The 24,839-nt window shown below is 41.8% G+C and overlaps 1 protein-coding gene across 1 annotated transcript; it reads right to left on the bottom strand.

Moving 5' to 3' along the window:
• Window positions 1-21,655: 21,655 nt before the first annotated feature.
• LOC130103794 (interferon alpha-inducible protein 27-like protein 2B) lies at window positions 21,656-22,341 on the bottom strand (the record flags this gene model as incomplete). Its single annotated transcript, XM_056270119.1, has 2 exons — window positions 21,656-21,800; window positions 21,885-22,341. Coding segments are annotated over 2 exons (543 nt in total), but the record flags the coding sequence as incomplete, so codon positions are not given.
• Window positions 22,342-24,839: the final 2,498 nt, after the last annotated feature.

Below are 24,839 nucleotides of genomic sequence, written 5' to 3' on the forward strand. Positions count from 1 at the left end.
AGGATGGTAGGAGAAGACTCATAAATGGTATTAACCCCAGTGACGGGTAGGTTTAGGGACGGGGTTGGGGTAGGTCATATATTTATATATACATAATACAGTAATATAACGTTAAGTCAAAGGCGTTGATAAACACGCTGAAAAGCGATTATGCGTGTTAATAGCACGCCAAAAATGGAAATACGAATTGGCGTGTCATACATACGCCATTTCATGAGATCAGTCTGGATTCGAAGCCTCGAAACAATATGAACCATTTGGTTCAACTGTTTCATTGCTTCACGAAGCCTCGATCTGCCCATCACTAGTTTTTAGTATACGCTGTATATCATTTAAACCAAAAGCTTGACATGTAAGAGATAATCCATGGCTAGCTGTGCATTAAAAGATTTTAATGCACGACATGGAGGCAAAGAACCACCCAATGCGAAGCAGAGTGCATTAAACCTTTCATGCACAGCGAGCTGTGGATTATCTCACTTATTGTTAGCCAGAGGAGAACTGGCCCCTGACTAGCCTGGGTTCTCCCAAGGTTTTTTTCTCCATCCAATCTGATGGAGTTTTGGTTCCTTGCCACTGTCGCCTTGCTTTTGGCTTGCTTAGTTGGGGATATTTAATATTCAACAATATTATTGAACTGTGTTGTACTACTTTCATGTTATCACTGTGAAGCTGCTTTGATGCAATCTGTATTGTGAAAAGCGCTATATAAATAAATGTGACTTATACAATGCTTATTTGCCAGCCTTGCCTTAACTTGGCAAGGCTGGCAAATAAGCATTGTATAAGTGAGATAATCCACAGCTCGCTGTTATGGATGTTTTTGTTAAACTGAGCTTGACTAGATATCGGCTAAAGACAGAGAATAAACATGCTTCACACAGGTTGCAGTGAGAACACAGTCAGTCGTTTATTGGTACAGGTGCAGTTTAAATAGAACATCACATGGCATGGACACATGACAAACACACCTGAGAGGAATCCACAATAATTGGGAGCATACTCCTTAACCAATCAATCAATTAACACCCCCACTTGCTCACACGTTATTCACAATCATTTACATTCAATCACAAACAAAAACAAAAAAAACATCATGAAAACCAACTGAATTACATCTTGGCTATAACCCAAACAGGAACGTGGAAAAGGTAAGTAGCTTTAATTTTGTAGCTGGTTTAATCATTAGGTCAGCAACCATCTGATCTGTTGGGCAATACTCCAAAAACACTTTGTGATGAAGCGAGTCCCACTGCTCGCAAAAACGGTAACTGGGGTCCGTGAGGATGGGAAAAAAAATGATGGCTTACTCGCAGAGCACTCTTGTGCAAGATGTAATTTATTTACATTGCCAATAAGAAAACAGTCCTCAGTGACGTATATATACTGGTGAACACAAAAACCTAAAAAGTATAAAAAATAAATAAATAAATAAATAAAGACAAAAACCCTCCAACACGTATCCACCGCATACACAGGTTTGCTTGAGGCACCGCCGCAGTTGCACTCTTGCTCCGACTTGGTTAACAAGTCCTGGTTTGGCCTTGGCTTAAATAGACCAACCCCCGCCCCTTTTTGGGCCACACCAATTCCAGGAACATATAACAGTTAATACACATACAAATACTTCATCTATTTGATCATGAATAATAATCAATTCCCAATATATATATATATATATATTAATAATAAACACATAATACATTAACACATAATACACTTAACACATACTTTTTCCATTTGAACACACACACGGACACCTATTCACCCAAGACAATGGTTTCGTCAGCTTCCGGTTTCGATTCGCCGGCGCGACCCGGCCATGACGTTATAAGCGGCGGCCGCTCGATCGTTCGGTTTGTCTGGCGAAACTTCCCCGCCGGAAGACTGACTACGCCCACACAGACAAACAATACAGGGCGAACCAACAAGACAGTGCAGTGTAAGTGTATGAAACGATCGGAAAATGGATATGGAAGGGAAAGGGGAGCAGGGCTGGATTAAGAGTTCAGAGGCCCCTGGGCACAATGTCTTGTAGGCCCCCCCTTAGGCAGGCCAAATGTATATTTTGTCCAAGGACATTTTTATATGGCATTTAAGTCACAGTTTTACTGACTTAAAAGGAACTTTGTTGTACTGTGCTGGAGTAAAGTTCATAAATAGCCGTTCTTTCCCATATGATTTTGTAAAGCTATGTTGGGTGGACCTCTGTGCCTCTAGGGGGGTTCGGGGGCATGCTCCCCCGCAAGAAAATTTTGTAAATTTTAAGGTTAAATGCATCAATCTGGTGCTCTTTGAGAGATCAAAATTAGGAGCTTCAACCCATGAACTGCTCGTTGAACAAAGAAAAAGCATTGATTTGTACCAGGAAAATAAAGAGGGCTCAAACATCTTTTTAGTTATGAGAGTCTCAGTCTACATTACATTATCAATGGTGTTTTAGGATGCCAAACAATTATTATAATAATGTAATAATGATTTATATAATTATTCCTATGACGTAAAATCCATATAGCCTATAAAATGTACTATATAAATGAAAATGAATATTTTAAAAGTATATTTTAGTCTACATTACACTATAAAACAGGAAAATTAAAATACTTTTGTCCTAATTTCTTCACTTGCAAGAAATAAACCCATGAGCTTTTATTTAGGAGAAAACACCAGATAACCATGCTGATCGCGTGAGCAAAGAGCACTTTTCTTTCAATCACTCAGCACAAACAGGATGCCTATTCTTAAAGTCTTGTGCTGTTTTATAAAGGCACAAAGCCATCATGGTTTCGATTTTAGTTTGTTGGCAAAATATAACGCTAGAGACCTTTATGTTAGGTAAGGTTATACATTTTACATCTCATATGTGTTGGGAAAAGGGAGAAGAGAGAGTTCGGCAAAAGGCGGATTCGAACTCGGGTCGAGCGCATCAAAAGCTGGTTTCAAGCAGTTCGCGCGCTACGACCTACGCCACTGTAGCTATTCCGTGATGGGCGTCTTTTTTGCTAAAAAGACAGGCACTTAGTGCAAATATACGCTCCGTTATCTAAAATATTTTTTTTCTTCCCCTCGCTTGGGCCACAAGCGCGCATGGCGAACTTGCAATGAATACATTTTATCAGACCGGCCCTCGCGGCCTCGAAACACTACCGGCCCACCGGGGAAACTCCCGACTCTCCCGATTGCCACTCCGCCCCTGGTGCCCAGGGCCCCTTAGATGTCGTGGGCCCCTGGGCAAGTGCCCAGTTGCCCTAATGGTTAATCCGGCCCTGGAGGGGAGAATGGAAGAATGTCCATGTGCTATCGGCATCGCGTGTGCACCCGCTCCGACGATAGCGGCAAAGGCAGGGAGGATCGACATGGATGAATGAGGTCAGTATGTATGTGCGTTGTGCGTATATATTTGTGTATGCGGGTGTGCCAGTGCTGCTCCCTCAGCGGTGACGGTCAGACAGATTTGTCACACACTTCACCATTGTTTACAGTTGATCTCACAAAATGGTATTTAATATCAATATGCTTACATCTCTGTCTGCTAACAGGATTCTTTACCAATGCAATTGTACCTTGGTTGTCTTCATAGAACATAGGTACACCATACTGATAATCATCAAGATGTTCAAGCAATTGTGTCAAGTACAAACACTCTTGTATAGTGGCAGCCAATGCCATGTACTCAGCCTCACATGTTGATAATGCTACAGTTGGCTGCTTTTTGGTCTTCCAAGAAATCAGAGGGCCATTCTTACATAGGCTAACACAATAACCAGATGTACTACGTCGGTCATTTGCATCACCTGCCCAATCTGCATCACTGTAAGTCACTAACTTTAACCCTTCATCACATTTCCTGTAACAGAGCATCTTGTCATTTGTACCTTTCAGATATTTCAGTACATGCTTTACAGTGGTCCACTGCTCTTCTGTTGGCTCACTGAAATACTGGGACAGTTTGCTAACAACATAACTCAGATCAGGTCTAGTGCATGGGGTTAGGTATATTAGGCTACCCACTGCCTCTCTGTATTTCCTGGGGTCACTCAGCTTTTCATCACCATCGGTGGAATTCAATTTTGGTTCACAAGGTGTCGACCTGGGTTTACAATCTTGCATGTCAAACCTTTCCAGCAGTTTGCCAACATAACTCTGCTGTGACATAGTCACACCCCCATCACACTGATCAAAAGTGATACCTAGAAAATTCTCCAGTCTTCCCAAATCTTTCATCTGGAATTTCCCAGTAAGTATCTCTTTGACAGTTTTTAAAGCTCTCTCATCACTGGCAGCAAAAACCAAGTCATCAACCCATATCAATATTATCACTTTCTCATGTTCTGTTTCTCTCTTGTAAACACAATGATCAGCTGGGTTTTGTACAAAGATGTTTTCACACAAATAGTCATGTAACATTTTGTTCCAGTTTCGACCTGATTGCTTTAGCCCATACAATGATTTCTCCAGTTTACACACCATTTTCTCATTTGTCTGAGATTCTGCATCATACCCCTCTGGCTGTTCCATGTAAATTTCATAATCAATCGGTGCATGTAGGTAGGCAGTTTTAACATCCATCTGACAGAGGATCAGATTCTCCTGAGCAGCTTTCTGCATTAACACTCTCACACTGGTAAGGTTGGCAGTAGGAGAAAAGGTTTCTCCATAATCTACACCCATCTCCTGACTATACCCCCTGGCGACATAGCGGGCCTTATACTTGTCAGATCCATCAGCATTGGTTTTGATAGCATACACCCATCTACCCCCCACTGCTTTCTTGCCCTCAGGTAGGGTGGTCAAAGTAAATGTGGTGTTATCCCTCAGTGATTTCATCTCCTCATCCATTGCAACCAATAGTCCATCACTCAATACTTCTCCAGCATTCCTCAGCGCTGTGATTGAGGTCTCGGCACGTATGACATAGTCAGTCACACTCTCACCACTCAGCTTTTGCAGGGAAGTCAATTCTGTGGAGAGACTCACAATGCGGGGCTTACCCTTTCCAGCATAATAGTCCCGCAAGATCTTGAGTGCTCCACGCCCGTCATCCGCAGCCTCTCGCATGACCAGGGACAAACTTTTGTCATCAAGGAATTGGATCAGTTCAGCATATGCTTCAGCATTCTTTGCTGCATCCTCAGCCAGTGTGTCTGCATCCGCACCCACGGCAGGCCCATTCAAAATTGTATCCTTCAATTTCTGCAACCGTAGATGACCCAAAACTTTGTCTCCCACAGTTCATAGTTCAATTTCTATTGAAGCCCCGTATCGGGGTGTGTATTGGTTTCCCAGAGGTCATGTGATCGATGACAAACAAAGCCTCACTTTCTGTCCAATCACGTGCGCGTCTCACTTTGGGTGTCAGAAGGCTCGAAGGTCCTTGTTGGCTCAGTCTGGTTGATGGGTTTGTGAGGAGAGTGCTGTACTTTGAAAGTTAATCAAAAAATAAATATTTATTTATTTATTTATTTGGTATTATTTTATTTTTTATCATTGTATTCTATAATTGTTGACCGTTGATGTGTCTTATATTTAGTCAATGTACATGTACAGTCACTCCCAACAAAAAAAATGTATCCTCACACTTCTGAGGTTGAAACCTTTGGCTTCTGTTGGAAAGTGCTGTATACCAGCGCAAACAAAGCTCAAATGCTTCTGATGCGATCGTAGAAGTGGATAAATACCTTACAGAGACAAACATACAAAGAGCTGAAGATCCACTTGAATACTGGAGAATGCAGAAACATGTCTACCCCCATCTATATACATTGGCATTACAGAATAATTAAAATCTTTATCACCTTTCTGTCATTCCTACAGTTACATAAGCACTATCACTGCCAAGTGTCAGATGAACAGATGATCCTATCACACAATGTCCTCATTCACTATACGTGTATGTGTGTGTGTGTGTGTGTGTCAGTGTGGAGAGAGAGAGTAGGCCTACATTAGATCTTATTGAATCATATGCTCATTTTATATTTTATTGTCACACTTTAATGGGTAAAATAATTTATTTATTAATGGACAAATCAAACACAAACGTGTAAGGCTTTTTATTTCTACACATAACATTGAAATTATGGAGTGTGTTGTGGTTGCTTCATCTGACAGAGCTTTTAACACAGGCTTCTGGCTGCTTTATTTTAAATAAGCACCAGATGGCGCTGTTCTCCACACTCTCGAAGCTTTGAATCTTTTCCCGGAACAGTCAGGGGAAAGCCTCATTGATTCACGAGGCTTCATTTCCCCATCCCTACACGCCGTATCTGCACAAACATCAACGTATCTGGGCCCATAACCTGTTGAACAGAGCTTGACTAGATATCGGCTAAAGACAGAGAATAAACATGCTTCACACAGGTTGCAGTGAGAACACAGTCAGTCGTTTATTGGTACAGGTGCAGTTTAAATAGAACATCACGTGGCATGGACACATGACAAACACACCTGAGAGGAATCCACAATAATTGGGAGCATACTCATTAACCAATCAATCAATTAACAGTTTTTAGCGCAATATTTGACCGGAAGGGTAAAAATGAGGGCTATTTTCATCAGTTACGGCTCGTAAGATCCAGCATTCTGTCCGCTTTAAATCAGACACAGAGACTGTGGTAAAATTACATTTATTTGAATGAATGAGTGATAGTATTTTTTATTAATTATCAAGAGAGACAGAGATAAGGGATGTGTGTGTGTGTGTGTGTGTGTGTGTGTGTGTGTGTGTGTGTGTGTGTGTGTATTATCTGTGTCTGCAGCATCTTTATACTAATAGTGAAGCTGCGAGATTCAAAAACTTCAAAAACAGCGACATTAACTGCAGTGTTGGTGACATTAACATTAACCCCAGTGTTGGTGACATTAACCCCAGTGTTGGTGACATTAACATTAACCCCAGTGTTGGTGACATTAACCCCAGTGTTGGTGACATTAACATTAACATTAACCCCAGTATTGGTGACATTAACATTAACCCCAGTGTTGGTGACATTAACCCCAGTGTTGGTGACATTAAAATTAACCCCAGTGTTGGTGACATTAAAATTAACCCCAGTGTTGGTGACATTAACCCCAGTGTTGGTGACATTAACCCCAGTGTTGGTGACATTAACCCTAGTGTTGGTAACATTGGCCCTGTCCCAAATGGCACACTTCATGTGCACTTTCGGTCTTGTGGACTTACAATGGCTGCCGCGTGCGCGTGTCCGTTAAGTCCGTGAGACCGTAGTGTGTCCCATTTGTCATTTTTAGATCTCAGAAGGGTGCTCGCGAGCGCCCCCTCTGCGGTCAAATTGCGCACTTGATGCGCACTTTTGCCGAGCCCGCGCTGATGCGGACTCCACAGCAGACTTCTTCCCGCATTCAAAGCGGCGTTACGTCGCGAAAGTGCGGACTCAGAGGAAGACTGCGAGTGCTTAGGGTTCCATTTGGGACAGGGCAATTAACCCCAGTGTTGGTGACATTAACCCCAGTGTTGGTGACATTAAAATTAACCCCAGTGTTGGTGACATTAACCCCAGTGTTGGTGACATTAACCCCAGTGTTGGTGACATTAACCCCAGTGTTGGTGACATTAACATTAACCCCAGTGTTGGTGACATTAACCCCAGTGTTGGTGACATTAACATTAACCCCAGTGTTGGTGACATTAACCCCAGTGTTGGTGACATTAACATTAACCCCAATGTTGGTGACATTAACATTAACCCCAGTATTGGTGGCATTAACCCCAGTATTGGTGACATTAACCCCAGTGTTGGTAACATTAACCCCAGTGTTGGTGACATTAACCCCATTGTTGGTGACATTAACCCCAGTGTTGGTGACATTAACCCCAGTGTTGGTGACATTAACCACAGTGTTGGTGACATTAACCCCAGTGTTGGTGACATAAACATTAACCCCAGTGTTGGTGACATTAACCCCAGTGTTGGTGACATTGACCCCAGTGTTGGTGACATTAACCCCAGTATTGGTGACATTAACCCCAGTATTGGTGACATTAACCCCAGTGTTGGTTGGTGACATTAACCGCAGTGTTGGTGACATTAACCCCAGTGTTGGTGACATTAACCCCAGTGTTGGTGACATAAACATTAACCCCAGTGTTGGTGACATTAACCCCAGTGTTGGTGACATTGACCCCAGTGCTGGTGACATTAACCCCAGTGTTGGTGACATTGACCCCAGTGTTGGTGACATTAACCCCAGTTTTGGTGACATTAACCCCAGTGTTGGTGACATTGACCCCAGTGTTGGTGACATTAACCCCAATGTTGGTGACATTCCCCAGTGTTGGTGACATTAACCCCAGTGTTGGTGACATTAACCGCAGTATTGGTGACATTAACCCCAGTGTTGGTGACATTAACCCCAGTATTGGTGACATTAACCCCAGTGTTGGTGACATCAACATTAACCCCAGTGTTGGTGACATTAACCCCAGTGTTGGTGACATTAACCCCAGTATTGGTGACATTGAACCCAGTGTTGGTGACATTAACCCCAGTATTGGTGACATTAACCCCAGTGTTGGTGACATTAACCCCAGTATTGGTGACATTAACCCCAGTGTTGGTGACATTAACCCCAGTATTGGTGACATTAACCCCAGTGTTGGTGACATTAACCCCAATGTTGGTGACATTAACCCCAGTGTTGGTGACATTAACCCCAGTGTTGGTGACATTAACCCCAGTGTTGGTGACATTAACCACAATATTGGTGACATTAACCGCAGTATTGGTGACATTAACCCCAGTGTTTGTTGGTGACATTAACCCCAGTATTGGTGACATTAACCCCAGTGTTGGGGTGACATTAACCCTAGTGTTGGTGACATTAACCCCAGTGTTGGGGTGACATTAACCCCAGTGTTGGTGACATTAACCCTAGTGTTGGTGACATTAACCCCAGTGTTGGGGTGACATTAACCCCAGTATTGGTGACATTAACCCGAGTGTTGGGGTGACATTAACCCCAGTGTTGGTGACATTAACCCCAGTATTGGTGACATTAACCCCAGTGTTGGTGACATTAACCCCAGTATTGGTGACATTAACCGCAGTGTTGGTGACAATAACCCCAGTGTTGGTGACATTACTGACTGACTGTCTACTACATGACTGATGCTGACCACATCTACTCCGTGCGTTTCTCAGCACTGGTCCCGAGCGTCCAGGTCACGATCAGCAATGGTTTCAATCACCCCGGCTCCAACACACCACCACGAAGCCTGGGTGGTTCCACAGAAGCCGCGTGCTAGGACAAGAATCTTTTCGCCCCTCCCGGTTTTCGAGATCTCCAGCCAGAACCGCTTCTCCTCTCTTCGTGAAACGGAACGCGATGCTGTGATCATCGGCGATTCCACGGTCCGACACGTCCACGCTACGTTGGGTAAAAGTAAGGTGCACAGTCATTGCTTTCCTGGTGCTCGTGTTCTCGATATCACTGCGTGGGTAACTGAGATCTTGAATGGTGACGAGCGCGTCGGAGCTGTTGTGCTGCACGCGGGAGCTAACGACATTAGGCTGCGACAGATGGAGGTTCTGAAGAAAGACTTCAGGAGCCTTATCGATACGGTACGCAGAACATCGCCTGAAACATCGATTATTGTGTCTTGACCGCTTCCTACGTACCGACAAGGGCATGAAAAGTTCAGTAGATTATTCGCGCTAAATGAATGGTTATTGTCATGGTGCAATGAGAAGAAACTACTCTTTGTAAATAATTGGAATCTGTTTTGGGAGCGACCGAGGTTCTTCCGCGCTGATGGCTTACACCCAAGTAGAATCTGGGCAGATCTTCTGTCGGATAACATCTCCAAGATGTTAAATACCGTTTGACTAGTAACCAAAAATCCAAATCACAGTCTCTACTGCACCAATTTAATTGATATTAATACTAGTGTAGAACATTGCATAGAAACTGTGTCTATTCCTCATTTACTGAGATCAAATAATAAATCTACCGCGGGATCAAGAAAAAATCTAAATGAAGTTCCTAAACGTAAGTTAGGGAGGAGCGAGCCCATCCAATCTTTCAATCAACAAACAGAGTATATAAGCAGCCGCTTACCTCTCCCTAGTATCAGCTGTTCCAGTATCCCTCCACCTCCCCAAACTCCACCTTCATCTTAGGTACCTTGCCCTTTAATTAACAGGTCCTACATTTAGCCACTGGGGGGTATATCAGAGCTCGAGTTGAAGCTGTTTCATCGAGCCCCTCTCCAGCGGACAGCAAGCTAAATAAGTTTAACCTAATATCTTAAAGATTTTATGGGCAAACGAACTCGTTAATTGTTATTAAAACAAAAAATTAGTGAACAAAAACAATTTCTAAAGCTAGGTCTTCTAAACATTAGATCGCTCACACCTAAGGCGGTTATTGTAAATGAAATGGTCACAGATAATAATTTCGATGTTCTGTGCCTTACTGAAACCTGGCTTAAACCAAATGATTATTTCAGTCTAAATGAGTCTAGTCCGCCAGGATACTGTTATAAGCATGAGCCCCGTCTGATCGGTCGTGGCGGCGGTGTTGCAACAATCTACAGAGATATCCTTAATGTTACTCAGAAATCTCGTCATAGGTTTAATTCGTTTGAAGTACTTGTGCTAAATCTTACGCTCTTAGATGTAAGAAAAAATCCCTATTATCTCTAGCATTGGCTACCGTATATAGACCTCCAGGGCCTTACACCGATTTCCTAAAAGAGTTTGCAGACTTTCTATCAGATCTATTGGTCAACGTCGATAAAGCATTAATTGTTGGAGATTTTAACATACACGTAGATAATTCAAATGATGCGTTAGGGGCTGCGTTCACAGATTTATTAAACTCCTTCGGGGTCAAGCAAAACGTCACCGGACCAACTCATCGTCTTAATCATACACTCGATTTTTAATTATATCATATGGAACTGATCCAACCGATATAGATATCATTCCACAAAGTGATGATGTCACGGACCATTACATGGTAACTTGCATATTACGTACTTCTGTAATATGTCATGCTGCGCCACGTTATCGACCAGTTAGAACAATTCTTCCATCCACCATAGATCATTTCTCAAATAGCTTGTCTGATCTGACTCAGCTGCTGCCTGAACCCAAACGAACAGATGAACTAGACGAATTAACTAGCACTATGAGCTCCATTCTCTCTAGAAAATTGGATATTGTTGCACCCATTAGATTAAAAAAGGTCAGAGAAAAAAGTATAGCACCATGGTACAATAATACTACGTATGTTTTAAAGAGAGAAACCCGTAATTTAGAGCGTAAATAAAAATAAAAAAACTAATTTAGAGGTCTTTAGAATCGCGTGGAAAGACAGTATGTCACGTTATAAAAAGGCCCTTAAAACGGCCAGGGCTGAGCACCTCAGCAAACTAATAGAAAACAACCGAAATAATCCAAGGTCTTTATTTAATACTGTGGCTAGACTAACAAATAAACAGACGTCGTCTGAACAAAATACTTTGCTACAATTTAGTAGTAATGATTTCATGAACTTCTTCACCGAGAAAATTGAAAGCATCAGAATCCCAATCGTAAACGCTCAATCTTTGCTCGCGCCTTATAATTCATCCGCAATTATCACCCCGCAAGAACAATTACAATGCTTTACAACCATAGAACAAAAAGAGTTAAATAAACTTATCACTTCATCTAAAACAACAACATGTTTATTAGATCCTATACCAACTAAACTATTGAAAGAAGTGTTACCTATAGTGGAAGAGCCTCTTCTCAATATTATTAACTCATATTTATCTTTAGGTCATGTTCCAAGAACTTTCAAGCTGGCAGTTATAAAACCTCTTATTAAGAAACCACAATTAGACCCAAATAACCTAGCAAATTACAGACCCATCTCAAATCTTCCATTCATGTCAAAAATATTAGAAAAAGTTGTGTCCGCTCAACTCGGCTCTTTTTTGCAAGAAAACGACTATGAAAAGTTTCAGTCTGGATTCAGACCGCATCATAGCACAGAAACTGCGCTTGTTAGAATCACAAATGATTTACTTTTAGCTTCGGACCAAGGCTGTATCTCAGTACTAGTTTTACTTGATCTTAGTGCTGCGTTCGATACTATAGATCACACAATACTCTTAGATCGACTACAAAATTACATTGGTGTTCAAGGACATTAAGCTGGTTCAGGTCATACTTATCTGACCGCTACCATTTCGTCTACTTAAATGGAGAAAAATCTATCATAACTTCGGCAAACTATGGAGTGCCGCAGGGATCTGTGTTAGGCCCTTTATTATTCTCAATATATATGCTGCCACTTGGTAATATTCTAAGGAAACATGGAATTAGTTTCCATTGTTATGCCGATGACACTCAAATATATATTTCATCACGGCCAGATGAATACGCTAAATTATCCAAATTGACAGATTGTTTTAAAGATATAAAAGATTGGATGACGCGTAATTTTCTTTTATTAAATCCAGACAAGACAGAGGTAATACTTATCGGTTCTAAAAACCGTCCACAAAACCTCTCACAGCACGACTTTAACATATTAGGATGCCCTGTTACTTTATCCGCTACAGTAAAAGACCTGGGTGTTACATTAGACTGCAACCTGTCTTTTGAAAAGCATATTTCATATGTTACAAAAACAGCCTTTTTCCACCGTAGAAACATTGCTAAGCTACGTAATATGCTATCAGTCTCTGATGAAGAAAAGTTAGTTCATGCATTCATGACCTCGAGACTAGATTACTGTAATGCTTTATTAGCTGGTTGTCCTGCATCTTCAATAAACAAGCTACAGTTAGTCCAAAATGCAGCCGCTAGAGTTCTTACTAGGTCAAGAAAATATGATCATATAACACCGATTCTATCATCACTTCATTGGTTACCTATAAAGTTCCGTATTAATTACAAGGTATTGCTTTTGACTTATAAAGCTCTAAATGGTTTAGCTCCAGTCTATTTAACGGATCTTCTATCGCCCTATAATCCATCACGCTCTTTAAGATCACTAAATTCGAGGCTTCTGGTCATTCCTAGGATATCCAGATCCACCAAAGGAGGGAGGGCGTTCTCACATTTAGCTCCGAAGCTCTGGAATAGCCTTCCTGATATTGTTCGTTGCTCAGACTCGTTCTCCCAGTTTAAAACTAGACTAAAGACGCATCTATTTAGCCAGGCATTCATATACATTTTTTATCTTACAGTTACTGTAAATTCGGCCTCTACTTCATAAACACCAAAGGAGAACTGGCCCCGACTGAGCCTGGGTTCTCCCAAGGTTTTTTTTCTCCATTGGGTCATCTGATGGAGTTTTAGGACACCATCGGGTCACTTGATGGAGTTTTTCGGTTCCTTGCCACTGTTGCCTTTGGCTTGCTCAGTTGGGGATATTCAAATTAAATAACCCATCATACCACTGATCAGCTCTACCAAACTTGGGTGTCTTTTTCCAGTAATAAACAAACACTGTTAAGTTGTTTTGATTGATACTGTGAAGCAGCTTTGATACAATCTGTATTGTGAAAAGCGCTATATAAATATATTTGACTTGACTTGACTTGACTTGACATTAACCCCAGTGATGGTGACATTAACCGCAGTGTTGGTTGGTGACATTAACCCTGGGAAAGAAAATTACGCGTCATCCAATCTTTTATATCTTTAACACAATATGTCAATTTGGATAATTTAGCGTATTCATCTGGCCGTGATGAAATATATATTTGAGTGTCATCGGCATAACAATGGAAACTAATTCCATGTTTCCTTAGAATATTACCAAGTGATGGTGACATTAACCCCAGTGTTGGTGACATTAACCCCAGTATTGGTGACATTAACCCCAGTGTTGGTGACATTAACCCCAGTGTTGGTGACATTAACCCCAGTGTTGGTGACATTAACCCCAGTGTTGGTGACATTAACCCCAGTGTTGGTGACATTAACCCCAGTGTTGGTGACATTAACCCCAGTGTTGGTGACATTAACCGCTGTATTGGTGACATCAGGGGCGTCATGCAAGCCAAAATTCTGGGGGGGCACAATCTGGGACGTTGCAATTGTTTTCTGACGGGTGATATGGATCATGTTAGGAGGGGTCAGGGGGTTTCTCCCCCTGAATTTTTTTTAATTCTGGCTGCTAAACATACCATTTCAATGCAGTTTGGGAGGGACAGAAATACCTTAACGGAGCTAGCAGCAACACTCCTCTATCTGATTCTGAGGACTAAGTTAAAGTATTTATTTTGTAAGTTTATGTAAAAGACAGGTTGATGAAAGAACTGTAAGCTCAAATTCAAAAGCTTTTCAAGTCTACTTCATTAAAGCATGTTTACGCACACACTTACTGTACACTTAGGCCTACTACACATGATTTTAAAAACAGTACCATTGCAGTTTTTATGTTATGATTTTAAATTGGTATGTGACCTAAGAACGATCTTACATTAAAGGTAGCCTACATAAAGGTGCTGAGGTCTGACTTTGTGGTGCTCTGAAATTAAGTTATTTTAATATTAATATGTGATGAAGGACTTTGAAAGAAGTTTGACAGATTTCAGTGCTGAATAAGGTTAACACTACCCCGTTTATTTGAAAATGGTTAATATTTGACAGAAATGTAAAAAAGTAATCAAATCAAATGCAATATGTATAGCGATCTGTTTAACAACTATGCTGTAGGGATTTGGGGGGTAGTCCTAGGCTACTATGATATTAGACTACATTAAAAGATAATGAATTTCAAACCTGAACCAAACATATTTTTTAATTCAAAGATCAAAGTCTGTCATTAGTCTTTAGTCTGCCAAAAAAAACAACCATTAAAATCATGAACTCAAATGTCATTGTGAAAAAAAAAATGTGTTACTGTTGTAACAGTGTGTAGGCTAAATCAGACCTTTCAGGCTATAGACTAACGCTAATAAGCCTTATGGCAAAATTATTATTACAACTAAATTGTCGGTCATTAAATAGGAAAACTAAATAATTTTGTAGATGATTTGCTTTGTGTAGGCCTAACCCGACATCAGACCATGCATCAGACATTATAAGGCCCGGACGAAGTTTTTTTTTTTGCACACAGTGACGCGACCAATCAATCACTCCTTTAATGCTGCGTTCACACCAGACGCGAATAGCGCGTCAAATCCGCGCCTACAGCGTCTAGTTATAGCCTACGCGTGAACACTTTGAATCCATTCATGCGTCAAGAGCAAATGACGCGCGTAAAAAAACTAAAGTTTAGACTGGCTGGCTGCACATTCACTGTCCTCGCGGCTGCGGCTGCTGCAATTGGAAGGGGCTGGCTGCAGGACGACTCAACTTCCACGGACAGTTTTTAATATTTTATATCAAGATTTTGCTTTAGTATAATTTTCGGGACAATTAAGGCCGGTTTCGGGATTCGGGACAACAGCTTAGATTTCGGGACTGTCCCGAATTTTTCGGGACTTCTGGTCACCCTAGGGAGGAAAAATCTGTCCCGGGGCACGTGCCCCCTCACTTGGAATGGCATGACGCCACTGGGTGACATTAACCCCAGTGTTGGTGACATTAACCCCAGTATTAGCGACATTAACCCCAGTGTTGGTGTAACGCATTATATGAGTAATGTCTCGGTTACGTGTGTAACCTCTGTGGTGTTGAACGCTGACATTGACATTACCAAGACAACATAAATTGTCATAAATGTGTCATAAACATGACATAGCAGATTAATTATCAAACTTAAGAATCCACTTAGCTTTATGGGTTAACATTACATTAAACTGTCAGGTGGTTGGTTTTGACATCATCTGTTGCAGTAGAGCATCTGGCTATAACATGACATATATCCTATAACACGCTCTCACACGTTTATTTTTTACCATTGTTGGGAGGAGTAACATTTACATATGTGGTTTCACATATGTCATACCTCCTCCTGATGTGGTTTGAGCGATATTTTTGACTAAGCTGAACATGTTAGTGTATTTGCTCAGCAGCAGCGTAGCAGATCTCGTCCGCCAAAATCAAGCCTATGTTTATTCCATGCTTTATCTCAATAAATGGAAGCTTTAGCGTAAGTTCTGCCAGGAAGACTCAATTGGTACGCCACTTATTCCCTTCTCATCTATCCAATCGCGTCTAATACTTGCGGTATAAAAGACCAGTACTTACACATGTTTGAGTTTGCAGATGCTGACGCTTTCATTCACCTCCATCCTCCCCACCACCACCAGGATGGTCCCTTCCTATACCTCACAGGGGGTCGACTGCGCCACTGCCTTCGTCTTCAGGCAGGAAATGCAGAGTCCGGACCCTCGGATTGCAAGCTATGGACGGGGCCTACGCCAAAGTACTTTATTGCTTGCTGGGCTATCAATAAATGTATTTATTGTTACAGTATTTATTCTCCCAAGTCTTTCTGGTAGAAATGCTTTTGAAATTTATCCACTCCTCTGTCTGAAAAATAATATCTTAATCTTCATGGTTTGAGAGGCGCACACGGTAATTTATCTTTATATATATTATAATGTTTATAATGTTGTTTTATATTACTTTATGTGCACGATGTGGTGTTATTAATGATGTTGATTGGATTTGTCGTATTTCTGTTGCGACATTCATTCACTTGCATATCTTCGGACATTGGCACGAGAGACTTGTAAAGGACTGAGAAATGCATAATTTGAATATATGTTTTTATTTCTTGTAGTTTTTACGGTGTCTACGGTGTCTACTGAAAAGAGAGAGAGAGACAAAAAAACTAAACAACAAAGACATCTGTATGAAGCGTGGCCTTTATGTCGTCAGACCAGTGCAGATATAATAAAAATGTGTTTTGGCACATGTTGATGTTCTGTATGGGTCATATTCTGTGTTTGTTTCCTGATACCACTTGAAATAAATCTCATCATGATGTCTTCAGGCTGAGAGTCACTAAATATTTCAGACATATTTTTACTGCAAATTAAACCCCTATTGTGTAAGTATCTGCTTTTACAGTGAATTTCCTCTATAAATGAATGCATGACCTGAAGACAAATACTATAAATGTGCTATAAATTAATTTTAGATGCACTTTTCAAAAAATTTACATCTATTGTTCATTGGTATGCATTGTCATTGAAACCTATTTTGAAGTTGTGTTGCTATGGTGAAGGAGTAACTAATAACATAACATTATAAGTAAACTGTATTAATATGATAGGTTCATCAGAGCATGAATGACCAAATATACAGCCTTAAATGCAAACACGGGTGGTTTATGTTTGCTTTGCCGGTCCTCTAGAAGTTTGCTTCTGTACAATTTCTGTGGACAAAACTTGGTTGGTGCTCTTCAATTCTCAGATGGATATGCCTCCAATCTCTCATTCCTCCAATAAATGGATTGAGTCCTATCAAAGAATACCGAAAGGTGCTGTTGAAATTTATCCACTCCGAGAGTTGTCATGATTGAACTAAGCACATGCTTACTAAAGTTTGACAACCGGGCCACTGTTGCCACTTTACAGTGTGAGCTTACTAGTCTCACTGGTCAATGACTGAAAAAGTCTGCAGTGGAGGAGTACACAACTAGGATTGTGTGAGAGAGAGATACCTATGCATGGAATGAATGAAGAACAAGTAGAGATTATGAATAAAAGTTGTTCAACATGTCAGAACTGTGCTGTGTGTTGTTATCAACTTTTACGGCGATACAACTTGTTAACAGATGCTTACCATGTTATAGGCCTCGGGTACAAGTTCTTACTCACCCTGTCCGTCACCCAGGTAGCTTGTGAGAGAACCTTCTCAACACTCAAATTTATAAACAATCGACTCAGGAGCACCATATCCAATGATTACTTGGAGGCATTTATGTTGATGGCAACTGAGAAGGAAATACTTACGGTGCTAGGTACAGATGTTGTCATTGACAGCGTGGCAGAGAAGAGTGAATTGCTGCGACGCCTGCTGACAATACAATAAAGCACAGTGACAGCAGAGACCAGCAAGAAGAAGCATGGACACAATGTCAGTCAGGCAAGAGTGAAGAACAAGTATAATCACAGACAGCCACACAAACATATTAAAGTAGGAGTAGAGCGCAGTGTATGTGTACCCCGGCGATGGGGGTATGTGGCGAGCAGGACGAGGTCGAGGGCCGTGGGAGGACGGCGCAAGGAACACGTTAACACGGCATTGTGCGTGCAGCAATGAAATCAGTTCCCGGTCACGCACCAGTAATTGCTCGAGAGAGAACTGATCACGCTCCAACAACATCTCACGGGAAGACATGCCACGTGACCGTACACGGCTATTTAACTGAGCGGCATCTACCGACAGCAGCACGGGGGTGACGGCCCGCAATGTGATTCTAGAGACAAAATCTCGCCCTGTAGCTCCTGGATAGCCTTTTCCGCCACCGGATTTTTGTTGATATTTTTAGCATCGCCTACCTCAATGGCCAGCCTGTATTGAGCAAGTATTGTGTTCTTGGCCAGTGCTGAGAAACCTGGTGCTGGGTCCGTTCTAACTACAGCAAAGTGGCCATCGAGCGGACGAAGGCTAAAGCACAAGCGTATGATACCATCCCGCAACGTCTCCTTCCGTTTGTCATCAATCAACAAAGCGGCTGTGAAGGATGTCACACACTCACGAACGACTAGGATGAGCTGACGTTCATGTTTAAGCACGTCAGCTGCAAAGCTAGACCCGGCCGTCTCGGGTGGACACTGCGAACACTGGGGACTGTGCCAGTGCAGCACATTGGTGACATCGCTTACTGGTAAGCTGGACGGCCGACTCCAAATCCAGGGCATAGAAGTATCGGCCGACAATAAGTCTCAACTGGTGTGCCGAAGGGTGATCTAACCTAATGTGTTTTGACATAAGCAAACCATGTAACACTGACCTAGGAACGATGATGGACTTGATAGTGGTCGACAGTGGTGTGTTACGCCGTACAACTAAAAGCCCATCTCTTGCCAAGGTAAAGGGAGTTCAAATAACGTTTCACATCTTTTACATTAGTAACTCTCTTGGAAGGGCGCCTACCCTGCCGAAGATGTGGGCGCACCCTACGAAGGTCCGGACACTCTGCCTGAATGGACACCCACGTGGCTCTATTGGCAAAGGGTACCTTTTGAGCTCCACGTAAGATGTCAGCGACGTCAGTACGTCACACCACAGAGACCAAAGATTCACGGACGAAGCTACACACTTGACATGTAGGACTGTCACATTGTGCAGCATTGCGACTAGCATAATCTGATGGGAGAATAGCATCCCGGCAACATGACGAACAGAGACCTGGAAGCGTCTTTCAGTCGACAAGAAAGCGGTAATAAGCGGAATTCTCCCCTGCACAGCTTTTCAAAGGCCTGCACGCATTTACTGTCAGTGAGCACACATGCCTTCTGTAATGACTGAACAATATATGGGCCGAAATGCTTCAGGGAGGCGGCTATAGCCATGGCCTCAATCTCACGTGGAAGCCAATTAATCTGATTTTTATGAAGCTTAGCGCTAAAATATCCAGCGATCAGCAACTTTTCCCCCCGTGTAACGTACATTGTCGCGCCCAGCCCTGGATCCCTGAGAGAACCGTCAGTGACGATCCAAAGCTGATCATCAGGTCGCGGTATCGTCACAGCGCAACTAGTGGATAACGCCGGCTGAGCCTTATGAAAACACTGGAGAAGCTCATCTAACCACACAATCACAGGCGTTGACTCACCACCAGCGAGGTTCTCTCTGAACTCGGTGTCCAGAGATAAAGTGTAGATGAGGTTCTGACGCCAGTTCTCAAATGAATTCACAGTCTCACCTTTTGTGAGGCACCATTGTTTCGGTGCTCTGTGTGTATTCGCCATGGCTTAAGTCTTGCGTTTCATCAGCGGAGATAATCAACAACGCAGCTTGTTTATGCGTGTCTATAGTGTGAACTGATCTGACATGAGCTCACCAGTCTTTTTGGGGAGTGAGTACGGTAACGCTGCCTCCACGCCAGTGTTTGGATGAGGTACAATGAGTCGCTGACACGAGAGACTAGTTTAGTTAAGCCTTTAATGGCGACCACAGATATACAACAACTACAAGTAGCCCACGCGCATGCTCCGCCCGGGTCAGCGCGTCACGATCCGCGTCACACTCCACATACTGGCGGTGAGTGTGTGTTAGAAATCAGGAGTGGTGAGAGAACAATGTGCTTGGTACGTTTTTCCTCTTTGGGTCTCCAGCCGACAAAGTTTAAATCCCGTCTGGCTAGAGCTCTTCCCATAATGCTACGCATTAGGTCAGTAGACGGAGAGTACGGTCTTTTGTACTCATTCGACCACATGAGTGTTTACACTACGAAAGCAAATAAGCAAAAAAGAAATATTTTTTCCAACTACCTCCGAAAGAGGTCAAAAGTGGACAAGCTCAAAACATTTTAGACCCCGTTTACACCTGTATTTAACATCGTCCACTTGTGATCCGATCGACTTAAACGCATCTTTAATACCAGCTGTAAACAGGAGCCATTTCGGATGACCTCAAAAGCAAGAGCTTGGGTTTAAATAACCTCTGACGATGACGTCACTGGAATGTGGATTTGTGAGAGGCTATAAATACACGTGAAACAGACGCACCTTCAGGCGGTTGCATTAACCCCTAAGACTAGTCTTACAAGTTAGACATCATTTTTTTTCTTTAAGACTATTCATAACTTTTTTAAATCAGTTACATAAAATTGTAGATTGGCCTAATTTGATACTGAAAAGTAACACTGACTGCCCCTGACTAAGTGCTAGTGGGTCATACTAGAACTGAAGACACTGTCTTAATATAATGGCTGTTTATGCAACCAGTTTCTGTCTTCAGAGGTATTGTGTGTGTGTGTGTGTGTGTCTGTGTGTGTGTGTGTGTGTGTGTGTGTGTGTGTGTGTGTGTGTGTGTGTGTGTGTGTGTGTGTGTGTGTGTGTGTGTGTGTGTGTGTGTGTGTGTGTGTGTGTGTGTTTCCTCTCTCTCTATCCCTTTGTTAGGAGTTAGAGCCATTTGAACGGGTGCAGTACTTTCTGAAAGAAAAGCTAAAAAGAGAGCTCATCATGTCAATATATCAGGAGATTCACAACCACAACATTAAAACACCTGCCTGGACAAACCCTGAACTCTGTGTCATGACATTCCTCAAACCATTCCTCAACAATTGTGTAGTTTGGTAGAGTGCCTTTGTTGATGTTTGTTTGTTTGTTTGTTTTTTTAACATTGTAAAGTATGTTAATTGCTGAATATTATTTAAATGTGGCATGTAAAATTCTCATAATGAAAAATTTGGAGAGCAAGATATATTTTTAAACACGTTTAAAAATATATATTATTTTTGTTATATATATTTATACAAATAACTGGCTAAACATGTAAATATACTTTCAAATATATTTAAAAAAATATATATTTTGTGGCCATTTTAGTATATTGTGAAATGTGTATAAAATATATTAGCATTTAAAAAAAACAGACAATTGGTGTAATATTACAATTGCTGTATTTCTGTACTGTTTTGTCTCTTATTCCTATTTCTTAACACACACACACTCTCGACACAAAGACACACGCTCCCTCTCACACACACACTTATCTTTATGTAAGCAGAGTAAAGTAAAGAGACGCTGACTAAAGTCATTATTACAAAAGCACAAGAGTCAGACTGTGCGATAATTAAGAGTATTTTATTTGTATATTGAACAGAATGTTTCAGTGATTCGGCTCAGATGAGGATGGCCAGAACTGTCCCCACAGCGGCCCCTGTCGTGCCCACAGCCGCCTGAGCCACAACTGGGATCCCGGCGGCACCTGCACACACACACACACACAACACGCGTTTCAGAGACCAACTCATTAGGAAAATGAAGTTATCAATCATGACGTTTGCATTACCAGCGGCTTGAAGGACTGCAACCATTGACCCGGCAGCGACTCCTCCTCCGTTCGCCACTGCGGCCGCGCTCATCATCGAGGCGGCGTACGAGCCCACGGCGATCCCGGCACCGGTGAAGCCCACCGCCCCCAGAACCAGCGGAGCCGCCGCCACTGCACCCGCTGCAACACACACACACACACACACAATTATTACCTCCCTAGTATTGGTAGGTTTAGGATTAGTTGTGGGGGAGGAGTTAGGATAAGGGGAGGAGTTAGGATTAGGGAAGGGGTTAGGATTAGTTGTGGGGGAGGAGTTCGGATTAGGGGAGGGGTTAAGATTAGCGGAGGAGTTCGGATTAGGGGAGGGGTTAAGATTAGGGGAGGGGTTAGGATTAGGGGAGGGGTTAGGATTAGGGGAGGAGTTAGGATTAGTTGTGGGGGAGGGGTTAGGATTAGGGGAGAAGCTAGGATTAGGCAATCAGGTACTGACTTCAATGAGGGGGGTAATCATTTGGCAGGGGGTCGAAATTCGGCACAACACCGGCACTGGCGAACCCTACGGTCGCCAGACCCGCGGGAGCAGCCGCCGTCGCACCCGCTACAACACGATCTCAATGCGTACAATGCGTATCTATAGCACGAATTGTATTTATCGTGCAATTTATAGCAAAAAAATTAGTTTTTTACGTGCATATGATACGCACTGCAGGGCTGCCAACTCTCACGCATTGAGCGTGAGACACACGCAATTGACCCTTATCACACGCTCTCACGCCACACATCCATTTTCTCACGCATAGAAAAATCGCGGACAAAGAGGACACTGACACAGACAGACAAGACAGAGAAGGTTACTTTTGATATGGTACTAATCCACAACTGTCAGATTATGTCAACATTTTAACGAGATTCACACAATAAACAACATTTTGGCTCTTTGAAATGTGACAGATCGCTGTAGGGCGTGAGTTCAAACGGCACGTGATACAGCAGCCTGAGCCTACAATCCCCCCCTCACTCCAAGCAAAACTCAAAAGTTGGCAGCCCTGGCACTGTAAAGCTAGGTTTATACTCGCCGCGTCCCAACGAGCGTGAAGCACGCAGCAAAAATGCCGTCATCGCGTGTGTGCGGCCGTGCGTGTTGAGTGCGCAACTATTTCGCGCACGGCAGATTCTGTAACAGCGCGCGGCTCCGCGTCCGAAGATGAACGACTCGAGGCGAATCTAACCAAGCACGACAGTCTCATCACAACGGCACCCAGTTTGCACATCTAAATTAGTTGCTTATATTTACAAAATGAACCTACAATAGCATAATAAGCAGTTTTAATGAACATAAAGGTCCATGTTTAATACACATTTTCACGAAACTTGTTAGTAAAAAATGTTTAGTAAAATTAGAAAATATTTAAGAGATCGTTAATTTAGTTGTTCTCATATCCATATATTTTGTTCTAATGTCACAAGTAATCTCAGGGTTTACGGGGTTGTACAATCCCAGTTGCTCAGGCGGGGCATGTTGTCACACTGCGTTACAATGAGCCGCTATTAGAACTATTCTATTCTATTCTATTCTATACTTTTATGAATTCTATTGAGAAACCTTCAGAAAACGTGAATAAAGACTGAGAGTCAATGTTCAGAAATTATTAATTATTATTATGTTTTGAACAATGCTATAGCTGTGTTTTCCGGTGTGTTCGTTGTCAAACTGAAAAACTAGTTTATTTTTTAAATAAAAATGGCATTATTGTAAAGGTTACTAATTGTATTTTTTGGGGGAAAATTATTTTAGTTTGTCTTTTTTTTTTTATTAGATCATATCATTTTAATCTGTCATATGGCCTCCTATGTTGTCACATTTCACTGTTATTCTTTCGAGGTTAATCAAGAAAAAACGATGCACTTTATTAATGAAACAAAACCACATAATTGTAGGAAACGTGGGAAATGAATGTGGGAAAAAATAAATGCTCTGAACCCAAACTAGATTTATCTACACAGTGTGTCAAAAAGCGTAACGTTGTTCCCCGCTCTCAACTGATGAACATCGTAATATTGTTTTAAATACCTCCAGAAAGTACTTTGACAAGTATGACATTCATTGACTATTTCAATAATTTTTAGTAATTATAGATCATTAAATGATGTTGTTTGTTTGTTAGATTTTACCTGCTCCAGCGCCAGCTGCTAGTATCGTTACTAATATAGAAGAGAAAACAAGGGTTAGATTCCTGTAATGCTGATAAACGCACATTAATATTCTGCAGTGATATGATAAGGTACTTACACAGCCCCATCTTCGATCGCAATGAGCTCTTGTGTGTGTGAGCCTGAGATAAAGCTCCTCAGGGCGAGGCTTTTCGAGAAACGAAACTAACAGTGATGTCCAGTTCGGGAAAGAATCATTCTTTCGAACCGGTTCTTTTTAGTGAACTGAACGAACTGAACCAGTTCATCCAACCGGACTGAACCGTCTGAAACAGTCTTTATCTTGCAGTCAAGCCAATTCAGTCTGGTGGAGTTCAAAAACATCAAATCGATCAAATCGATCAAAAACATCAAATCGATCAAAAACATGAGGTAACACTTTACTTGAAGCGGTGTGACTAAGACTGACATGACACATGTCATGAATATGAAGGAGGGTTTATGCATGTTTAAGACAACTGTCATTAAGTGTCATTCGCTCAATTATGACATTTTTAATGCAAATATGACTTTGTTTGAGATGTCTTTGTTATGACACCTTGACATAAACCAATACATCATAACTTGTCAGTGTCTTAGTCATGACAACTTGACATTACTAAGACAACACAACCTGTCATAAATATGTCATAAACATGACATAGCAGATTAATTATCAAATTTAAGAAACTTTAGCTTTATGGATTAACATTACATTAAACTGTCATGTGGTTGGTTTTGACATTGGCTGTCAAGGCCATTATAACTGTGTCATGAATA

The sequence above is a fragment of the Rhinichthys klamathensis genome, unplaced genomic scaffold (assembly GCF_029890125.1).
Source record: "Rhinichthys klamathensis goyatoka isolate OS25496 unplaced genomic scaffold, OSU_Roscu_1.1 h1tg000297l_1, whole genome shotgun sequence".
NCBI classification, from domain to species: domain Eukaryota; kingdom Metazoa; phylum Chordata; class Actinopteri; order Cypriniformes; family Leuciscidae; genus Rhinichthys; species Rhinichthys klamathensis.